This window comes from Artibeus jamaicensis, unplaced genomic scaffold, assembly GCF_021234435.1.
Source record: "Artibeus jamaicensis isolate MK-2021 breed Jamaican fruit bat unplaced genomic scaffold, CSHL_Jam_final contig_519, whole genome shotgun sequence".
Lineage (NCBI taxonomy): Eukaryota > Metazoa > Chordata > Mammalia > Chiroptera > Phyllostomidae > Artibeus > Artibeus jamaicensis.
In genome coordinates this window covers 27,411,556-27,430,634 of record NW_026521871.1, presented here as the reverse complement: position 1 = coordinate 27,430,634, position 19,079 = coordinate 27,411,556, and the positions used below count along the sequence as shown (strand labels likewise).

At 46.0% G+C, this 19,079-nt stretch overlaps 1 protein-coding gene across 4 annotated transcripts in view; it reads left to right on the top strand.

Moving 5' to 3' along the window:
• EPHB1 (EPH receptor B1) overlaps window positions 1-19,079 on the top strand; it is a 419,448-nt gene that overhangs the window by 389,323 nt on the left and 11,046 nt on the right. For 3 of the 4 annotated variants that reach the window (XM_037143853.2, XM_037143850.2, XM_053669555.1), the window contains one exon: window positions 16,078-16,227. The exons of the other annotated variant lie outside the window; for it this stretch is intronic. In XM_037143853.2, coding sequence (XP_036999748.1) covers window positions 16,078-16,227 — 150 coding nt within the window. The remainder of the gene's footprint in view (window positions 1-16,077; window positions 16,228-19,079) is intronic. 4 annotated transcript variants of the gene reach the window in all.

Genomic DNA, 19,079 nt, shown 5'->3' with positions numbered 1-19,079 from the left:
AACCCATTTGTGCCCAGGGCTGATACTCTATGCCAGATGAGACCAGGGTACCTGCTTTAGTCCAGGCATATTTTCTTACTTACTCCCTATTAGAGGTGTATGTTTCAGGCACGTACCCCAGGGCTCTGGCCCAACACTTAGCTGAAAGGAGTCATGAGCCCTTGACTTGAGGCCCCATTGTTTCTGAAAACTTTTCCTGTAAAAAGCAATTTGACCCACTTCAGGGAGGATAAAGAATGGCAGAAAACCCATGGAGACCCACCCCAAATTGCCAAACAGTGTGAGTTCATGTGGTTTTAAACTAATATCACCAATAAAATGGTATGAAATAGCTTTGTAGTTGGATTTGCTACCCTGAGAAGTTAGAAGGGCATAGGTTTGGTCAGGAAATGGGGGAGGGTAGGTAGGATGGAGTGCGATTCCTTACTATCACTTTAAGATAGCTTATGTTCCTCCTAAAATGCTTTATGTGGTTGCATGTGCCATGGTTTTATTATCCAAAATAACGATCAGCATTCCGCAATAGTTCTCAGTATTAGAAAATTATTTTCATAAGTAAATAAGACACTATCATTTAAAACCCATTATTCAATTTTGGGGTTGTTTATTTGTATAGGCCTTTAATACCCATTATCTTACAAATAGTCATTATCTTCAATGACAAATACACTAAACTCATTCTCTCCTTGCTTTATTTTTCAATGTTTTTATCACATTTCCAGTCATGTAGCATAACTTGGTTCAGTAGCTCTAATGACAGATTCAATACCCAGAACTTCACAATAGATAATTTCAAAGATGGTTCTCTCAGCAAGGATGAGGCTGAATTTTGAGCCTGAAAACATGGTTTGAATCCTGAGTCTGCCAATTATTAACTTGGGGCAAGTTACTTTACCTCTTTGAAACTCCATTCCATTATCTGTTTAATATTATACTCAATCTATATCACGTTATTATTGTAAAAATCAAAGGAAAAATTGTCTTGAAAGTGCTTTACTAAACTTCTAAAGTTCTGTAAAAATTTAATAAAAAGTTACTATAAAATCTGATGAAATAGAATAAATTATTCTAGCTCTTAGCAAAACATTTTACTTGATCCTGGGGGGAATCTGTTCCAACAATATATGACATGCTAAATATAGTTAGCAACAAGTAAGACTAGTTCCTTTGAGTTACTAATTCAAGTGGCTCCTAATATAAAATTTAAACAATGGGATGTAAAGAGCACAAACGTGTGTGGCAACAACACCAACAGCTAAGGCCTTGTTCTGCTATTAACATGTTACTTCATGAGCCTCAGTTTTCTAATCTGCAAAGTGGGGATATGAACCCATCTCTTAGTACAATTGTAAAAATTGAATGATATTAAATATCTAAGTGCCCAGCAGAGAAGTCGGTGCCTAGTGGACACTTGATAAATGTCCAATGGCTGTCATCTCCCTGCAAGTGCCTCTTGAGAATGGGAACGTAGGTATTGCCTGCTCTGTGATGTGCTTGTTTCTTCAGCACAAACTCAATACACGGTTGGTCAGTGGGGGAATGGTGTCAGCACATTGTGGAAGCCTTGTGGTTCTCATAGGATGTTTTCCTGCGGCATTTATGTTTTGAAGCAATCAAGGCAAGCTTTCTTACAATGAAAGAAAAAGCCTTAGCGTAATGAGAAGACCTTAAGAAAATAGTCGAATGTTGACAGAAAGACCTTTCCTTAATACAAATAGTGGCCCAGTTAATGGTTTCCAAAACCACTGCATTTTCCACTCTGTTATCTGGTGAAACTAAGAGTAAAGATGAGGAAACTATGAAAACATTTTTCTTTATGTTACATTTTTATTCTTTCCCAGGGAAGTGTATACTCTGGCTCAGATTTTTAACATTGGTGGAACTAACCTCTATGATATGTGAATGCCCCGTAGGACCTGCAGTGTTTAGGCTGCAAAGAACCTGATGTACTGGTGCAAATGCAGGCTGTAATTTACCTGCGCTGCTAATTTTATTAGGATTGCTGTGTTTTTGCTACATTCCGAATGGTCGTCTCCAAATGTAAATTTCCCCCATAGGCTCTGATAATGTAATTCTGCAAATTTTCAGGCTCAATATGAGGCTTTTTTTTAATGTGTATACAACATTATAGCAGAAGGAAATTAAAGTTCATTCAGTCACCTTCAGGGAGCATACACTCCATTTAGGCATAATAAATAGACGAACTACCAGTAGATCTAACCATTTGAGACAAAGATTGAAATTACAATAATCCTGTTAGAACATACACGTGAATCAAAGGAAAGAAAAATATGTGGGTTTTAGTGCTTGGATGTGAGTCTCCAGAATGCTTCTCTCTCCATGTGGCCAGTGTTTTCCTCTCCATGTCCTGGAATTAATGGGAATGGGATCAGGGCACTGCTGGGGTGATGGGGACACCTAGCTGGGCTGCAGGCCACCACCCTACTTCACCCACAGCCTCTCCTCTACTTTAGATATTGAGCTTTTTCTAAGGTTTGCTTCTAAACAAGGGTTTTGCTGTGATGGGTACAGGATTTGCAAACTACAGACCATCACATGTGATCACAGTAGGTCATTTTATGTGTCAATATTTCTGCCCCCAATCATACTTTTTCCAGACCTATATTAACTCTATGAACCTTGTACATGTTGGTCCTTAAAGAAGATTCCAGAGAAATTGTATTATATTTTAGGAACTCCAAAGCCAGGGTTCTCTTCATATTATATTTTATTTACTGTCTACATTTGAAGCCATGGTAAAGATGTCTTTGAGTTCTCCTCAGTGGCTTCTCTGTAAGAATAATACCATTGTTTGGTTTGAGGACTTCTTTAGTTACCTGACTGATTGAAAAGGAGATTTTAAAAACTATTTTTATTTGGATAAAATTTCAAAAACTGCACATGATTTTTACTTTTGTTGAAACCATTTTTGCATTACAAGTTAATGTCTTCCAGGACCTGCAGGATAGGATTGGCATTGCATTTAGTTGTCACGTCTCCTCAGTCTTGTTCAGTCTGGAATACTCCCACTGTCTTTCTTTGTCTTTTATGACACTGACATTATTAAAGAACATAGTCCCCTCTTCAATAATAGAACATTCCTCCTTTGGGGCTTTCCTGGTACTCCTCATTATTAGATGCAGGTCCTACATTCTTGGTCGTCGTCCTACATAAGTGGTGTTGTGTTTTCCTAGGATGTCCTCTCTCAAGACACATGATGCCCATCTGCCCCTCGTTAGTGTTATTAATTTTGATTACCAGGTCAAGGTTTAGTCCACTTCTCCAATGTAGATTTACATACAGTATGTACATTTTACATATCTTTTTCTCCTAGAACTGATAAGCAGCCCGTGGGAAAATAGGCTGTGTAATATCCTGCTCTTCATCAAAAAATTCCCCCTGCTTTTCACATCCATTGATGGCTCTTCTCTGAACCAGTCTGTATCACTATGGCTGCAAAATGATGTTTTCCAACACCAGCCGCTGTGTCAGCACTTGTCATTGACAAGGGAATATTTTGGATGGTTCTGTAACCCAATAGAATGTTTCTTTGTCCTGCTTGGAAACTCAAATGTATTAATATTCTGAAGATGATTCTCTTTGATTTTTGTCTGGAATGTTTTGGAATAACCTTTGGACAAAAACATTAAGATTCTCATATGTTCCAGGGTTGCCATTTTTCTGTTTTATACTATGGCTCTTCAGATCTGGTCTTATTCAATCACTATTCACTCTGCCCACACCTCTGATTTAAACAGCCTGTGATTTACTAGAGGGGAGGGGAAAGCACAACAAGAGGGAAGCAGACAAGCTCCTTTCAGCCCCACAGCTGTGCTGGACTTTAGATTCCTGCTTCTATGCCCTCATGCCATTCTACTCCAGAGCTAGGATGCCCTCTCCTCCACCTGTCCTAATCACACCTGTCCTTTGACATAGGGAGTAAAATCTAGCCCTGGAGAGCCCAGCAAGGCAAAAACCCTATAGGGCTTGGGATGTACTGATATAGGAGACAGAAAGTCCAGCACCAACATGGCCAAATGGCAAGGCTTCTGCTTACCATGTGCAGAAGCCACTGATATTGGGAACTTTTCAGGGCATCTCTTGACCCGTGATTGAGGATTATCTCCTGAGCCTGTTGGGTTTCTAGGAAACAGCGGCTATGGGTTCCCAGGCCTTGGGAAACCATGACTGGTAGAAATAGGAATTGGTTATTTTGGGTAGTATGGAGGCCTAGAGTTCACCAGGCCCAGCCAAAATGGGTTCTGAACCCTCTAAAAAGAGGAAGCCTTTGGCCTTCAGCAGGAGATGTTTTCATGATGATTATAATTCCAGAAAATTCTGAAGCACAGGCCCACAGTTCTAGGCAGACTTTCAAGGCCGTGGCAAGATTAGGAAGTGAGTGGGACTGGTGATAACAGCCACTAAGAGACCCCCGGGAAAATCTCAAGTTCAGGGTTGGAGGAGCAGAAACTGAGGGGCCTCTCTTTCCTACTCTGAAGAACCTGTCTGTCTCTGAGACACCCATGTGGTAATCCATCCCTGGGTTCCCATTGGCCTAAGAAGGACAGGCAGGGAGGCAAACACCAGGGGTCTAGATCCACCAGGTTGGGGGAAAGTCAGGTCTGAGAATATGGGTTTTCCTCACATTCTCAAGAGTTGGTTTTCTAATAAGTGGCAAAATATATAAATCCTAAATTAGGTCAGAAAATAGATCAATGGGGAAGAGACAAATAACATGCATCAGCATTGGCTAAACTCTGAATCAACCTGGGTCTCCCAGCATACCCCAAGAAAGGGTTCGTAGTGTAGGTAGGACTAGGCAGGCCAATAGAATCCAAGGCCAAAAGCATGAATGATTGGGAACAACCACAGGCAGCTGGGCCCCGTGATCCAGCCTCCGCCAAACTCTCAACACCTGCACCTGGCTTCACGTCAGCGCCCTCCTCCAGGCTGCTCAGCTGCTTCTCAAAGCCTCTGCCACCCTCCTCTGTTCCAACCCAGCTTGTTCCCTCCTAGTAGCTGGCTTGGCTTCCTCTTTTATCACAGTGTCCCTGAGCTCTCACATGCTGCTCTGTAACTGTTTGTGGAGTGAATAAGAAATTAATTAATGAGTGACAAACATGTCTTTGGAGATTTGCTATACCAAGTAAGAGAACAGTGAGTTTAAAATGGAGCAGGAGCCCGTGTACCCAGGAAGCAACATTACTGTTCCAAGGCAGCTGGATTCTCCACAGTGGGAGGAAGAGACCCTCAGTTTCTGCTCTTCCAACCCAGACTTGACCCTTTCCTGTGGCTCTTAGTGACTGTTGTCCCCAGCCCCACTCCCCAGACTTCAGCCATTATAACCTCCCGTTCCCTCCCCTCATACCTAATCCCAGAACAGACAGATAGAGAGGGGCTTATTGTTCCAATCAGAAAGGTCATTCCATCTGAAGAAAGGGACCTAAAGAAGTTTCTAGAATGCCATAGGTAAAAAAAGTTATTATTGTTTGACTTTAAAAGCAATGCTCAAGAATATCAAAATATAAAGATCTGTTTAATGTGATAACTAAAACATACTCCACCTGCCTCCACCTTCCCAATTCCCGGAAGTCACCATCTTTAATAATTTGATGTGTTTCCTTCCCAGCTTTATTGAGTATTGTGCGTGTGTTTATTTCAATATAATTTTATGGCCCCCAAAATGGTCCCATGCTATACATACTCATTTGTTCATCGACTTGTTTGTTACTTAATGATGTATCATGAATATGACCTTTTTCCCTCTTAGTCCCTTACTTCATGCCTTTGGAGACTTTTGCTGCTGCCTGTGGGTCTCTCAGGCTCTTCCTCAGGCATCCTTAGTGTGAACGAACTGGAGAAACTATTTAACAAGCTCTTTGGGGATGGCCATTAGGTGACTTCTGATGTACCATTTCAAGCAGTGCTTCAGTGAATATTTTTATACATGGTAGATGTTTCTGTACACTTGTATGGATATTTCTATAAAAGAAATTTAAGAAGAAAATTTGCTGGGTCAAAGAATTTGCACGTTTAAAGTTTTCAAAATAGTTTCAAACAATGAAAAGTTTCAAGAATAGGAATGATACAAATAACATCAGTATAACCTTTGCCCAGATTCTTAACCTATTGTTGTCATTTTACCCCATTTCTTTATTATTTTTCTGCTTCCCACCCCCAAGTATTTTTTCTAAATTCTTGGAAGATGTTGCATACATCATGGATCTTCATCCCTATATACTCTGTGGATTTCCATATCTCCTAAGTATAGGGATATCCTCTTATAACTACAGTACAGCAAACAACTTCAGTGATTTACTATGGATAAAATAACATATCTAATCTTCTGTTTCTATTCTAATTTTAATTAATTCAAAAATATTTTTTAGTACTTTTTCCTTCCAGTATAGGATCTAGTTCAGGATTAGCTATTGCATTTTGTTACCACGTCAATTTAGGCTCATTTAATCTGGAACATTTCCAGACTATTTTTTGTTTTTTGTTTAATGGTATTAACTTGTTAAAGAACAATGTCTCTCTTTTTAATTAAAGCTTTCTCATGTTGAGTTTGTCTGGTCTGTTCTCAGGATCAGGCCCAGGCCTATCTATTATGCATCATAAATTTACCTAAATGACCCGTGCATCCTTCTCAGGGTATCACATCCTGAGGCACATGACGTTCATCTGCCCCTTGTGGTCATGTTAAGAATTGCATGCTTAAAATTTTAGTGAAAATTGTATTTCCCAAAACCTTTTGCCGATTTATACTCCTGTCACAGTTTGTGGGGTTTCCCCATGTCCTCATCACCCTGCCCACCACACACACACACACACACACACACCATGTTACTTTCAGTCTTCTTCACTTAGGCCTTCACTCACACTGTGCTTGTTAATGCTTTGTTTTAAAAAGAAACCAATGAATGTTCTCTCTCATTTCACTTGGAGGCATACCTTAATATTCTTTTCTCATAACAAATATTCCCCAAACATCAAAAATGTGGCAGACTCGCAAGGCTTTTTGTACCCCAAAACTCACTGGTACTCAGTCTGGGGGTGACAGTCTGGGGGCACAAGTGTAATGGGACCTTTGCTTGAGAGTTTGGGGCTCCCTGTTCTGTGAAAGTAAAACAGAAGCCAAGTATATCTTCTCCTTTGGGAGAGACAAGATGCCACCTGCCCTCCACACACAGGGACACATGTCTTGGTTTGTCTTGCCTTCTTCTTTCTTGTTACCCACTATGGGGAAAAGGCAGCGTAGACCTCAGAATGGAAGGACCTGGAGTCAAGTTCCCCTGCACCTGTTATAAGATGTGGACCTATGGCCACTCTCCTCTCCTCCTTAGCTCTCAGGGTCCATCCATAAAACAAACCTCAGAATACCTGGTTTATGCCACTGATGGGGATGGTACACAGGAAGAAGCTGGCAGCCTCCCTAGATGGTCTTTGGGGCAGGCGCTGCCCCTCCCTGGCCATCTCTCACTGCTGCCAGGGACCAGGGCTCCTGCAGGGAGGCAGGTGGAGCAGGCTCACTTGCACATCTCACACTCCACCAGCATTAGCTAACAGCTCCTCATCCGCCCCTCTGAGATAATTAAGCATTATTATCCTTATTGGCAGGTGGAAACAGTAAGACAGAGTGGTTAAGTGACTTAGTTATAACTGCTGGGATTGTTCAAGGGAGAAAGCATGCCAAAAAGGAGGTGTAGTTCACGAGACTAGAAAAGCTTAAGCTATTTAATGTGAATGATTATTTTTAAATAGCTGTTGGAGGGTGGGGGCGGGAAGAGAGACTAGAGACGTGGCTAGTGGACATCAACAATTACACCACGAATGAGGAATATGCTGCTATACCTATTAGAAGTGTCAGGCACTTACACTGCATGAAGAGGAAGGGGAAAAAATTGAAGGCTGTAGTCAAACCAGGGCAATGGAATAAACCCCACAAGCTTCCCACAGAGTTGGACAGAGGTCTCTGAGATGGCCAGCATCCATCTGCAGACAGCTGACCCAGCAGCCCCCACCTCTTGCTGCCTACTGTCAGAAGCCCCTGCCAGACACGTTGCCACGGGGGTTGTGGCCCCACCTTAGAGTCCCAGGAAGCCCCAGTGTCCTCCTGCATATGGGACATATGTGGGTGAAGGTGGGAGAAGTATCATGGCCTATTGACAGAGATAGGAGCCACAAGGACATGGGTGCAAGTGGGAGAGTTTAGGGGTCACCGGCTGAAAAAGGAAAGAAATGTAGCCTCTTGGGGTGGGCCTGGGGCTAGGGGTGGACAGCAGTGAAGCAGTAGCGATAAGGGACTCCAGGAAAAGCGTATTCTCTCACATGTTCAGAGAAGCAATGGATATACACTGGACACAGCCCAGAAAGTGAAGAGGAGAGACAGCAGGGTGACCATCTAGGCTCCTCCCCAACCCTGCCTGTCCCCTGTTCTCTGGTCCTCCTTTCCAGTCTTGTCATCCAAAAGGCCTGAAGTCTCATCCTCCCACCACCTCTCCCTTGGGAATGGGGAGTTCTTGTTTCAGCAGCAAAAAAGACACATCCTTGCCCACCAGGTCTCAGATGGGTACTGGCTCCCTCTGTAGGCAAAGTGCAGAGACTCTAAAGCCCATCACCCAGCCACTCTCACCAGGGGAGACTTTTCAGGACTGATAGAGAGGCCCAGGCCTGGGGGATTGCATAAGGAGAGGCCAGTTCTGAACCATCACTGGGCAGATTCACTGTGAGACGTCTCTGGACAGTGCCCTCCTCAGGAAAGAAGAGGTATTGTTCCATTTACCTCTACTCCCCCTGGCCTGGCTCAGAGAGCACACCCGCCGCCTGCTTGTCAAATGAATGAAGTCTGCCAGTGAATTATTTAGCACTGTCTCTCCATCCTTTCTTTTTAATTATAAACTCAAGATGTGCTGCATGATAAAATAATAATAAAGCCCGCATCTCAGCCATCAGGGGCTATTTTGAGGGTGAGGAATAAAAGACAGCTGTTTGCCCTGACAGTGTAATACAGAGAAACAACGTCTGTTTGGTTGAACAGGGTTTTTGTTTTGTTTTTTTTCTCCAGCTGGGAAACGTCACCAAGTGGCCTTTCTGTTCTTCACACATGAAACACACACTATCATCCGCATATTTTTAGTTAATTTATGTCCAAATAGGCTTTTCTCTAGCTGCTGGAAAATGATGTTTGGGCTGCAATTACCTTCCCCAGCATCTTGCAGAAGGGTTTCAGAGCCCACAAAGCTCAGGGGAAAGGCAGCAAGGACCCCACTGACTGTAAACCTCTGCATTTGTAGTTATTCAAATCACATATTTTATTACTAGTATGAAATACATTGTGCCATTCATTTTGGAGGAGCACCTAATGCTTCAAGAAAAGCTTTGAAAAACATTCTATTTAGAAACAATTTTGTCTGCAGCCAATGCGGTGTGTCTTTTGGGGTTGTCTTTTCTGTTCAGTGTGCTATTTGCATGACAAATAAGACCATCCTCTCCAAAAGCTCACCTGTTCCTGTGGCCCGTTGCCCACCTGAAGTTCTCATTCTCTGTATGTTGCATCATAATCCTTAGCATAGTAATAAATTACAGTGTCACCATCAAGATTGTGGCTTCTGGAAAGAAAGAAGCAGCAGGGCCAGATGAACTCTTTCAGAAGATGGAGAGACTGTTTTCATGCAAATTCCCGGCATCCTGGGGAACTAGGAACAGCCTCTTTATTATATAGAGTCAGTTGCGACTCAGCAGCCAGAAGCCATTTCCACTGGCTGTTAGGAGCCAGTAGCATTTGGAGAAAGATAACCTTTTAGGCAGAAACTTTTTTTCCTTCTTGGCTGATATGAGCCTTATCTGGAAAAATCACTTGGTTGATCAGATTGAGGAAAATGGGTCAGTGTACTTTCAGAGTGCTTTTAAATGGAGACGTTCATTCTGAAGGACCTTCTTAATTTAATGCTTAGAGCCACGTTGGACCTCTCAGTCCAGGACTGTGACTAGGGAGTGGGAGGAAGGTGTGTCCCCTGGATACACCCTGGGGGCAGGGCCATCTGTGTCTGAACTGTTTACAAAGGGCAGAGCAGAGCACGCGTCACTGTCAGATGCCTCACTGAGGCTGGTCAGCCTCACAGCCAGGGTGGTCGCTGCTCCAAGAGGAGAGTCCACAGCCACTCCAGAGGGATGCTTGCTGTACAATGTCGACTTCATTTTTTCTCCATTTCCCTTGGGTCACAGATATACTTGATGGAAACTTTGACGAAGCCAGTCGCTGCCTTTTTCCCCCATCAACTGGAGGTCTTTCAAGCTTTAGTGCAACATTAGCAAGTTTTTGCCATATGTACCCCCACCCATTCCTTTACTCTGGGTAGACACTGCTCATTAGTCACAACACTCCTTGCTGAGCCCAGAGGAAGCCTCAGAATCCTTCTCAACCCAGCCACTTGAATAGCAATTCAAGATGAGACTTCACTCAGTCTATGACTTATGCTTGCTGATCTATGGGTTTCTTAGCCTGGATACATAACTCACAACTTAACTTATCCTGGGGTTGATCTGTGCCAGTGGTTTTCAATGTATGGGAAGCATACTGGGAATTTGTTAGAAATGTAAATTGTTGAACCCTATCCCAGAACTCTTAAATTCCAAAGTCTGGGTTATGGCCCTGTGGTGGGTGTTTTAACAAGCCTTCTGGGAGATTCTGATGCACACTCAAACTTGAAAACCACTGCTCCTGGCCAGTGGTCATGACTAATGACTTCACATTAGGATTACATGAAGCATGTTAAAACCTACCAATGCTTGAGTACCACTCTCAGAGATTCTGAATAAATTAACTCCCCTAGTGTGACTCCAGTGGGCGGCCAAGCTTGAGAAGCACCAGGCTCGGCTTTCTGGTTATGCCAGAAGACAGGTATTGACTCCACTTTCAGCTGCCTGGCTTGCAGTGGCCACCTGGCTGGGACATGGCTGGTGGGGTTCTCTCGCAGGCAGGTCATGCCTCTCTCATGAGGAAGAGTAGCAATGGAGGCTCCAGCAGCAGTATCGGAGCCGCCTTCTGACTGCTGTCCTCACCACCACACCAGTGGCCGTGACTTGCTCTCTGGGTCTGATCAACAGCCCTGAGGAAATATGACAGAGACCTCTGTGGTTTATCTGCAGGGCTTTGATCTAAATGTTGGAGGTGTCCCTCATTCCCGAATCCCACTGCCCTCTAAAAGTAGTTCATGGTGGATGTGCCACCTGGGAATTTAACAGGAGTATTTTTAGACTAGTGCCTGATGAAATTGTAGATACTCAATGTATTAGTTTCCCAAGGCTGCTGTAACAAAACACCACAAAGTGGGGGGCTTTAAACATCAGGAAGTTATCCTCTCATAGTTCTGCAGGCTAGAAGTACAACATCACGGTCTTGGCTGGGTGATGCTCTCTCCTAAGGTTCTCAGGAAGAATCCATTCCATGCCTCTCCCCTAGTTTCCTGTGGCTATTGTCAGTCCATGGCACTTAAATGCATCATTCTAGTCTCTGTCTCTGTCTCCATATACTATTTTCTTACATGGATGCCAGTCAGACTCAGGACACACTCTCAGTCAGTGTGGCCTCATCTTATTTGCTTATGTCTTCAAAGATCAAATTTCCAAATAAGGTCATATTTACTGGTGTAGGAGGATAGAACTTGAACATATCTTTTTTGGGATACAATATTATACATAAATTCTTATTTAATAATAACACTAATATTTGGGGTAGTTTATAGATATATAAAAAATTTATACTTATGAGCATGGCATAATGCTCTGTCATAAACCTATCTCTTTAAGGGGGTTCCTCATGTATCACGATTTGATGAAAACCTCCATGATCACCATACTTAATATTTATGGAGGTCTGGACTTGTGTTATATCCATGGACTCTTTGTCTCACTTAAGATGGCAGAGAAAAGTACGGTAGCAAACCCAGGCACACAGAAGTATTACCTTTATGGGTATCTCTAGGATGAGTAACTAGCAAGGGGAATTGGTCCTATGCTTAGATGTTGGATTGTAAAACTCCACAGCTGAGTGGGTTCTAGAACCAAAGCTATAAGCTGTGCTTATGTAATCTCACTGTGGCAAGACAGCGAGCTGGCTGGGTGGCATTGGGGACATCCATCGCTCCTTGAGAATGGGGCTGAGTCTTATCACTGCCACATCCCCAGCAGGTTGTTGGGCAGAGTGGGTGCTGCAAAGATGCCTGTTGCAGACTGGTTGAGGCTGAGGGACTAAAATGCCTCTTCAGAGACCTCCACCTGCTGGCATTGCACCTGCCAGCAGGTGTGGGTGTGGATTATCAGTGGGTAACATTGAAGATGGCTGTGTTAGAATTAATCTGCTACTAGATTTTTGTTTATCAAATTACATGCACACAATCTTCATAGTTTGTCTTATACCTGAGTTAAGGCATGATTACTCTGAAGCAGTGGATTTCGAATTTTTGGAAAATTCCTCGGCAGCACAGCCATTCAATACCAAGCTGTGTGTGGAAGGTCAGTGTATGATGTCATTTAGAGCTCAACAGTCCTGATGGCAGTGAGGTGCCCCTTCCTCCTCTCTCTTCTCCCTCCCACGTGCCCCAACGCCCTGCATCAGCTCTAGGGCAACCTGGTCCCTGCAGAAGGCAGACCTTCAGACCGTGCCCACAGCATCCTGGGGTAAGTAAGTCGTCTGGTGCTTGGAGAGACCCTGCGCAGGGGACAATGTTCACCCCCCCCTTTGCTCACGTGGATACAGATTCCTTCCCAGTGGGCCCCGTCTATTCCTCACCCCAACCCATCAAGAATTCTCCCGTCATGTTTCTTCCCATGAAATAGAGCAAACCGCTCTTCCGTGCCCCGTCCTCATACCTGCACAGGTGAGGGCCGGGGACTCCTAGAGCTCTCTGCAGTCAGATGAATGTGGTGGCCTTAGGCCTTCTGGTCCTGATTTCTCATGCAGTGGGAGGACCCCTCACCAGCAGAAACCCTGCCTGCTGCCATTCCATCCACTTCCTTTCCTCCTAGTCCCCTGCATTGGGCTGGTCACCATCCTCTAAATTCATAGAAATTCTTTCACATGGTGAAGGCAAGTTAAATGATCATCACTGTAATTACCTCTGAGCATTGGATGGCAAGGCGGATGATATAATGTTTAAAAGCTGGGAGGAAAGTTTAAAACTCCCAGAAGGAGAGCACCTGTCCCCTGTCTCTGGCCTTCCTCCCATTCTGCCTCAGAGGTCAGCAGCCCCTGCTCTCTTGGCTGAGTGGGAGAGCTGGTCGTGACAAGCTGTCACCTGCTTGTCCAGGGCCTCTGTTCTCAAAGGCTCTGCTACCTGCTGGGGTGAGGGGTGGCAGTGACAGGCCTGACTCCGTGTTCAGTGAGGCCCAGCAGCACGAGGTGGCAGGAGGGCTGAGGCGCCCCGCCAGCGGCCCTGGCAGAGCCACTTTGCATGCGAGAGGGAGCAGCTCAACAGCTGTCACTGTCGGCCCCTGGGGTCTGCTCCAGGCTTGGCAGAGAGGACACCTTCAGCCTCCCATATTGCCTCTTCAAAATTCAGAAGAGCCTTACTTCATCCCCCCACCCCTGCTCTCTCTCCAACACACACACACACACACACACACACACACACACACACACACACACGAGATAAGCCCTAACAGTCTTTTACTCAGGGACCCACATGGCCAAGTTTTCTCCCTGCCTCTCAGTCTGACACACCTACTGATGTGTTCTCACGTGGAGCCCTCTCTCATTCCCTCCCTCCCCACCCTCCACCCTCATGCGCTCACATGCACACGTGCACATACAGTCACAGGGGTTAAACTCCTGCCCTCTCCTACCTCACCTAACCCAGGTATCATGAGAGAGCAGAAAGCCTGCACCTCCTCTCCTCTGGGCCAGACCCTCCCCAGGTGTGGCAACACCATCACCCCTAAGGGTGACATACAGGTTAGGGCCCCTGAGCTATTGGCCCCTTGTCCCCATGTGTTTGACAACTCTTGGTTTGTTGGGTGTATTTTCTACCTTTCTTCTCAGTTACGAGTACCATGTAGATAAAAGCAGTAGATTCATTCCTGTTTGAGGGGTGGTGAGAACAGCGTGTCCTGTTGCTGAGCAGCTCAAGCCTGCTCTCCATTTGTCATGTTGCTGGTTGCTGGCATTTGAGCTGAGGACATCTCCCACCACAAAAGCCTGCCATGGCCCCCAGGGGAAATCAGGACTGTTTTCTTTGCAGAAAGCTGGACCTCTGCCTGGGGAGGTCCAGTGGACCACCTTTCTTCCTCCCAGACCCTGGGTAGGAGTCCAAATAAGAATACTTTGCCATTTGCTCTTTTCTCTCTCCCTCATGCTCAGATTAACCACTTACTTGTTTTTAAGGTATTTTAGCTAAAGTCCAACATGTATCTCTGGTGGTTTACAGAGATCGTGTGAACGGTCAGAATAAATACAGCCTCCTTCAGCTGAAACTGCGAAGGCAACGAGAAGGGAGCGAGGGAGCTGCAGGTCGTGTGGATTACAGAGGCCGAGTCCAGGCTTCGGAAAAGGGTCGTGGGAGTCAGATCCCGGTATTCGCATGAAGAATTGAACATAAGGAGCATATTTGTTCTCCTCATTTGAATGATGAGATTTGGAGGGCAGCCTTGGCCAGTGCCCCCGCTTTACCCCTATTAGTGGTGTCAGTTTCCTACAGAGTGTGCCCTGCCCTCTGCTCACCTCCCTTTACTTCCCCTTTAGAATCTACGCTTTGGCCACCCTGGCTTCTCGGCAGTGACTATCCTCTCCCTCACCCAGTATCTGCATGTGTGCCTCTACCTGGACTTCCCCTCTCCTCACTCGCCTAATTGACATCTACTCATCCTCTAGGACTGAGCATAGTGGAATAGTAGTTAACATTCATGGTGTTTACCCTCTACCCCAGGCCCGGTCCCAAGTACTACATGGATGGTAACCCACTTACTCCTCACAACAACCTGACTATGTGGGTGTGTTCTTTGCCCCTATATTGCCAATGAGAAACCAAGGCACAGAGAGGTTAGGTAACTCGCCCTGGTCACACAGGTAGAATGGAGCAGTACCGACATCCATACTTGCCCAAAGGCTCCAGGAAACTACCCCTCTACTTGCCCCTGGTCATTGTTCCCGCCCCCCTCCTGTGTACAGAAGTCTCCTCTGGTTCTTAGAATACCTTATATCCCCCTCAGCCTCACCCTCATCACTTTCATCTTGTTAACAACACATTTTAAGTCTTTTTGCCTGCCTCCCCATTCCCTGTGCAGGCTGAAGCAGCTTCCCTGGCTGGCTTATCTCTGGGATACCAGCTTCTCAGAAAGGCCTGGCACACAGCACTGCTCATTGCCTATTTTTGTTGATAGGGTGAGTGAATAAATGAAGGGATGAGGATCACCTCTTAGGTGGACACTGTAGGCCAAGGTCTGGCAGGGAAACTAGGGGCCAAGCAGAGAACCAAATGGGAAATTTCAGGGTGGGGTGCAAGGCAAGAAGAAGGGGGTGTAACCCCAAGAGCAGCCTGTTGGAAAAGTGTATGTCCATCCTCCAGATGCTGACCTCAACGGTGGAGCAGGGAGGATGGCAAGCATCTCCAGAGACCTTGCCCAGGGCTGTCCATAGGCTGCAGAGAAAGGAGAATCTCCCCAGTTTGTTGTTTGGTTTGCTTCCCCCTCACCCAAATCGTGTGGCTCACGTAGCCAGTCTCATATCATCTGGATTTTCATGTTGTAGTGCATTTACAGCAGTTATACTCTCCTTCCACCCAACAGTGATGTTAGGATCAGCACATAGGGAACTAGGGACAAACGAAGCTTCAGTCCCAGCCATCGCCTGACATGTGGTGCGCCCACATGTGGTGCGAGACGAGCACAAGCCATGCAGATACTTCTAGAGCAGCTCAGGTGCAATGGGGGCGCTGCCTGTGGGGCATGGACTAGCCCGGCTGCCCTAATTCAGGAGGTATGGGAGGGGGGTGGGTGGAAAGACGTGTATGCTGAGTTTATTTTCACCTGCCTTCAGCTGGACACCTGACGGTTGGGCTGACCAGCTTCTCCTTCTTCCAGGGAGGGAAGATCCCCGTGAGATGGACGGCTCCAGAGGCCATTGCCTACCGCAAGTTCACGTCTGCCAGCGATGTCTGGAGCTATGGGATTGTCATGTGGGAAGTCATGTCATTTGGAGAGAGACCCTACTGGGATATGTCCAACCAAGATGTGAGTGTCAGCAGCACCTGGTTACACAAACCCCCATCCAAGAGACCCCACAGGCGGTGGCATACCAAGCCCTTCTAACTCTTCCCAACTCCAGGCCTCATGACCTGACTTGAGGGGATTAGGACAGGTGATCCAGGGACCCATTTGGCACCAATGTTTGAAACAATCAAAGAGCCCAGCATGTAGATGTGACGGTCACAATGACCACAACCCCTCTAAAGGTGCCCAGGCTAACCCAGGAGACAGGGGGCTGATCCCAAATGGCTGTGGACTGTGAATAGGTCAGACCCTGATAAACCAGGCAATTCTTCCATGCTGCCGAGCAGCCAGCCTTTGTGTTCTCCTTTCACCACACGAGACAGAGGGGAAGCAGCACTGGTCTGGGGGCAGCTTCCAGGCCGCTGTGCCTCGGGGACTCACACCCCTCAGCTTTAAAGGTTGGAATTCTACAGGGACCCCTTTTTCCTGAGACTTCGCTCTTCTAGGAGCCCATGTCACCTGCCACTGAAGGGGGGGGGGTGAAAAAGCCTCCCAAAGCTGGTCAGAGTCAGACAGGCCATGGGAGTGGGACCCTGTCTGTGTGAAGGTGTCAATACTCGTTCCAGGTGGCCCTAAAGGGACAAGGGTATGAAGGAAAGACAAGGGTCATTTGAAACCCTTTAAGTGAAGGTACTGGGGGTAGTACAAATGGGACCCTTTGCTCCATAATTACTAAAATGTTGGAAACTTTTGAGGATGACTTGCTTTGATAAAGCCCCAGTCAAAAGTCCTGCCTGGATTTTCACACTGTTCTGAACCCCGGCTGTTCCCCAGGCCCCATTCTTCCTTTGTATTTTGAATACATGTGCTTCCCTTAGAACTAAGAGGATTTCCGTTTGCTAAGCCTGCATAGCTCTGTTTTCTGTTTGCTCTCCCTATACCCTTGGTGGTGGTGGTGAACGCAGTTATTATCTTTCTCAACTTACAAGCAAAATAAAGGCAGGGCTGTTCTCCATTCAGACTTCTGGGCAGGGCACCCGGCCCCACTGGGAGCACCTCCATGTATGGGTGGACTCCAAGACACCGGTAAATGAGCAGTAAGTCCTCAGCCAGCCCTCTTTCCAGCTCAAGGTTTAAAGCCATGGCAGTTGCCCAGAAGATTGAGAAAGGTGGCAAGCTAGGAGTCCAGAAAACACTTTCCAGGGAGACGAAAGAGGAGCTAGGTGCTGCTATGACAATGCACCCCACTCCCAAAAGCAGAGTGGCTTCAGCCCAGACAGGTGCCAGGGCTGCCTCCTTAACCAGGTCTCAGTGCCAGCCATGTGTGGCATCTGGGTCCTCTATTATCTATGATTATCCATGCTTCGCCTCTGCTCCTATAGCATGTCGAATCAGTAAGTATCAGAATTAATGCCGAGGCTGCTTCACGAAATCAGCTGCATGCTGGTTTCGTCCATAGCATCAGCTAGATGAATAATAAATATTAGCCAGAGAAAGCAGACCCATTTTGTCCTGCCCAGAGACTTTAATCCGATTAAGAACAATTCAGCACACATAGAATGGATTATGAAACTGTCTGACAGGCAAGATTTGGCATTCAAGATATTCTCAGCAAATGCATTTACCTATGCTGAAAACAAATGGAATTTCTGATATTAGACTTCCAGAATTTCTAAATAATTTATACAAAAAACACTCATTGTATACTAACTGTGGCAAAGTATTATGCTTGCTGGGAATATTCATGGAGGGTTTACAGTCCAGTGGCACATACATGGGGCGACATTTGGATGGAGGAAGGCTTCCCATATATTTGCCGCTTGGGCTGGGTCTCAAAGGGAATAAGAACATCTGCAAAGGAACAGTTTATTCTAATTTTGTTGTATTTCTCCGAATAAAGCCCCTAAGCCTTGTCCCAAATACTATGCTGCTGTCTGTGGAGTGCGGGAGGTAACTTTAGCTCATTCAGAACACATCTTAGGACCTGGCCTGAGAGAGAGCCAGGAGGGGCTCCCAGCTGCTCAGATGCAGCCCCTCTCATCAGAAACCACAAAGGGGGTGGCAGTAACGGGTTTTACAGATGACAATTGAAGGGCTTTAAGAAAGAGAATTGCAGAGGCAAGTCGGAGTGCTGGTAATTGGGCTTCCGGAGCCCAGGAAGGTCTTTGAACATGTATAGAGAGTTTGTCAGCCAGAGAGAGGACTTGGAAGTTCTGCTGCTTGGATCTGATTGACAGAGATAATGAGAGTGGCAGAGTGGTGGAGAGAAGCTGCTGTTCTATTGAAACATCAGAGCTTAACTTAACCCCCTCTGCCCTGGTTCCTCCGCTGCTCTGAGCTCCTCCGCTTCACTCTCCAGGTACCGCCCACTGCCCAACTCACTAATGGTAAATGCATGGGCAGCCTGGCGCCTCCGTTTAGGATAGCAGGGCAAGGGGAAGGACTCTGCTTATTTCCCAGAGGAACACCAGTTACTTTATCAGGTGCCTATGGCACCTGGGCTTAACCCGCATGCTCTTGTTCCCACCCAACCCGCACAGCTGCCATGTCTGGGTACAGGGGGACAGAGGCAACCCTGCTCTCCACCCAGTCCTGCCCCTTTAGGCCCTGGGGCATTGGCTTACATTGACCTTCAGGATGGCCCAAATAGTTGCTGTAGGACCATTCAAAATGAACCAGCAGCCTGCTCAGGTGAGAGTTTACCTAGACTGGTTCTCCTATAGCCAACATCCTCCCTCTCACCTTCTCTCTAGAAATGCCACTTGATCTCACCCGAATCTTTGATCTTTTCAGCATCCTTTCATCCCATCCCATTATGGACTGGAGAAAGGGGCCCAGGACGCACTCCAATTTTCAGTAATACTCAGTAGGAC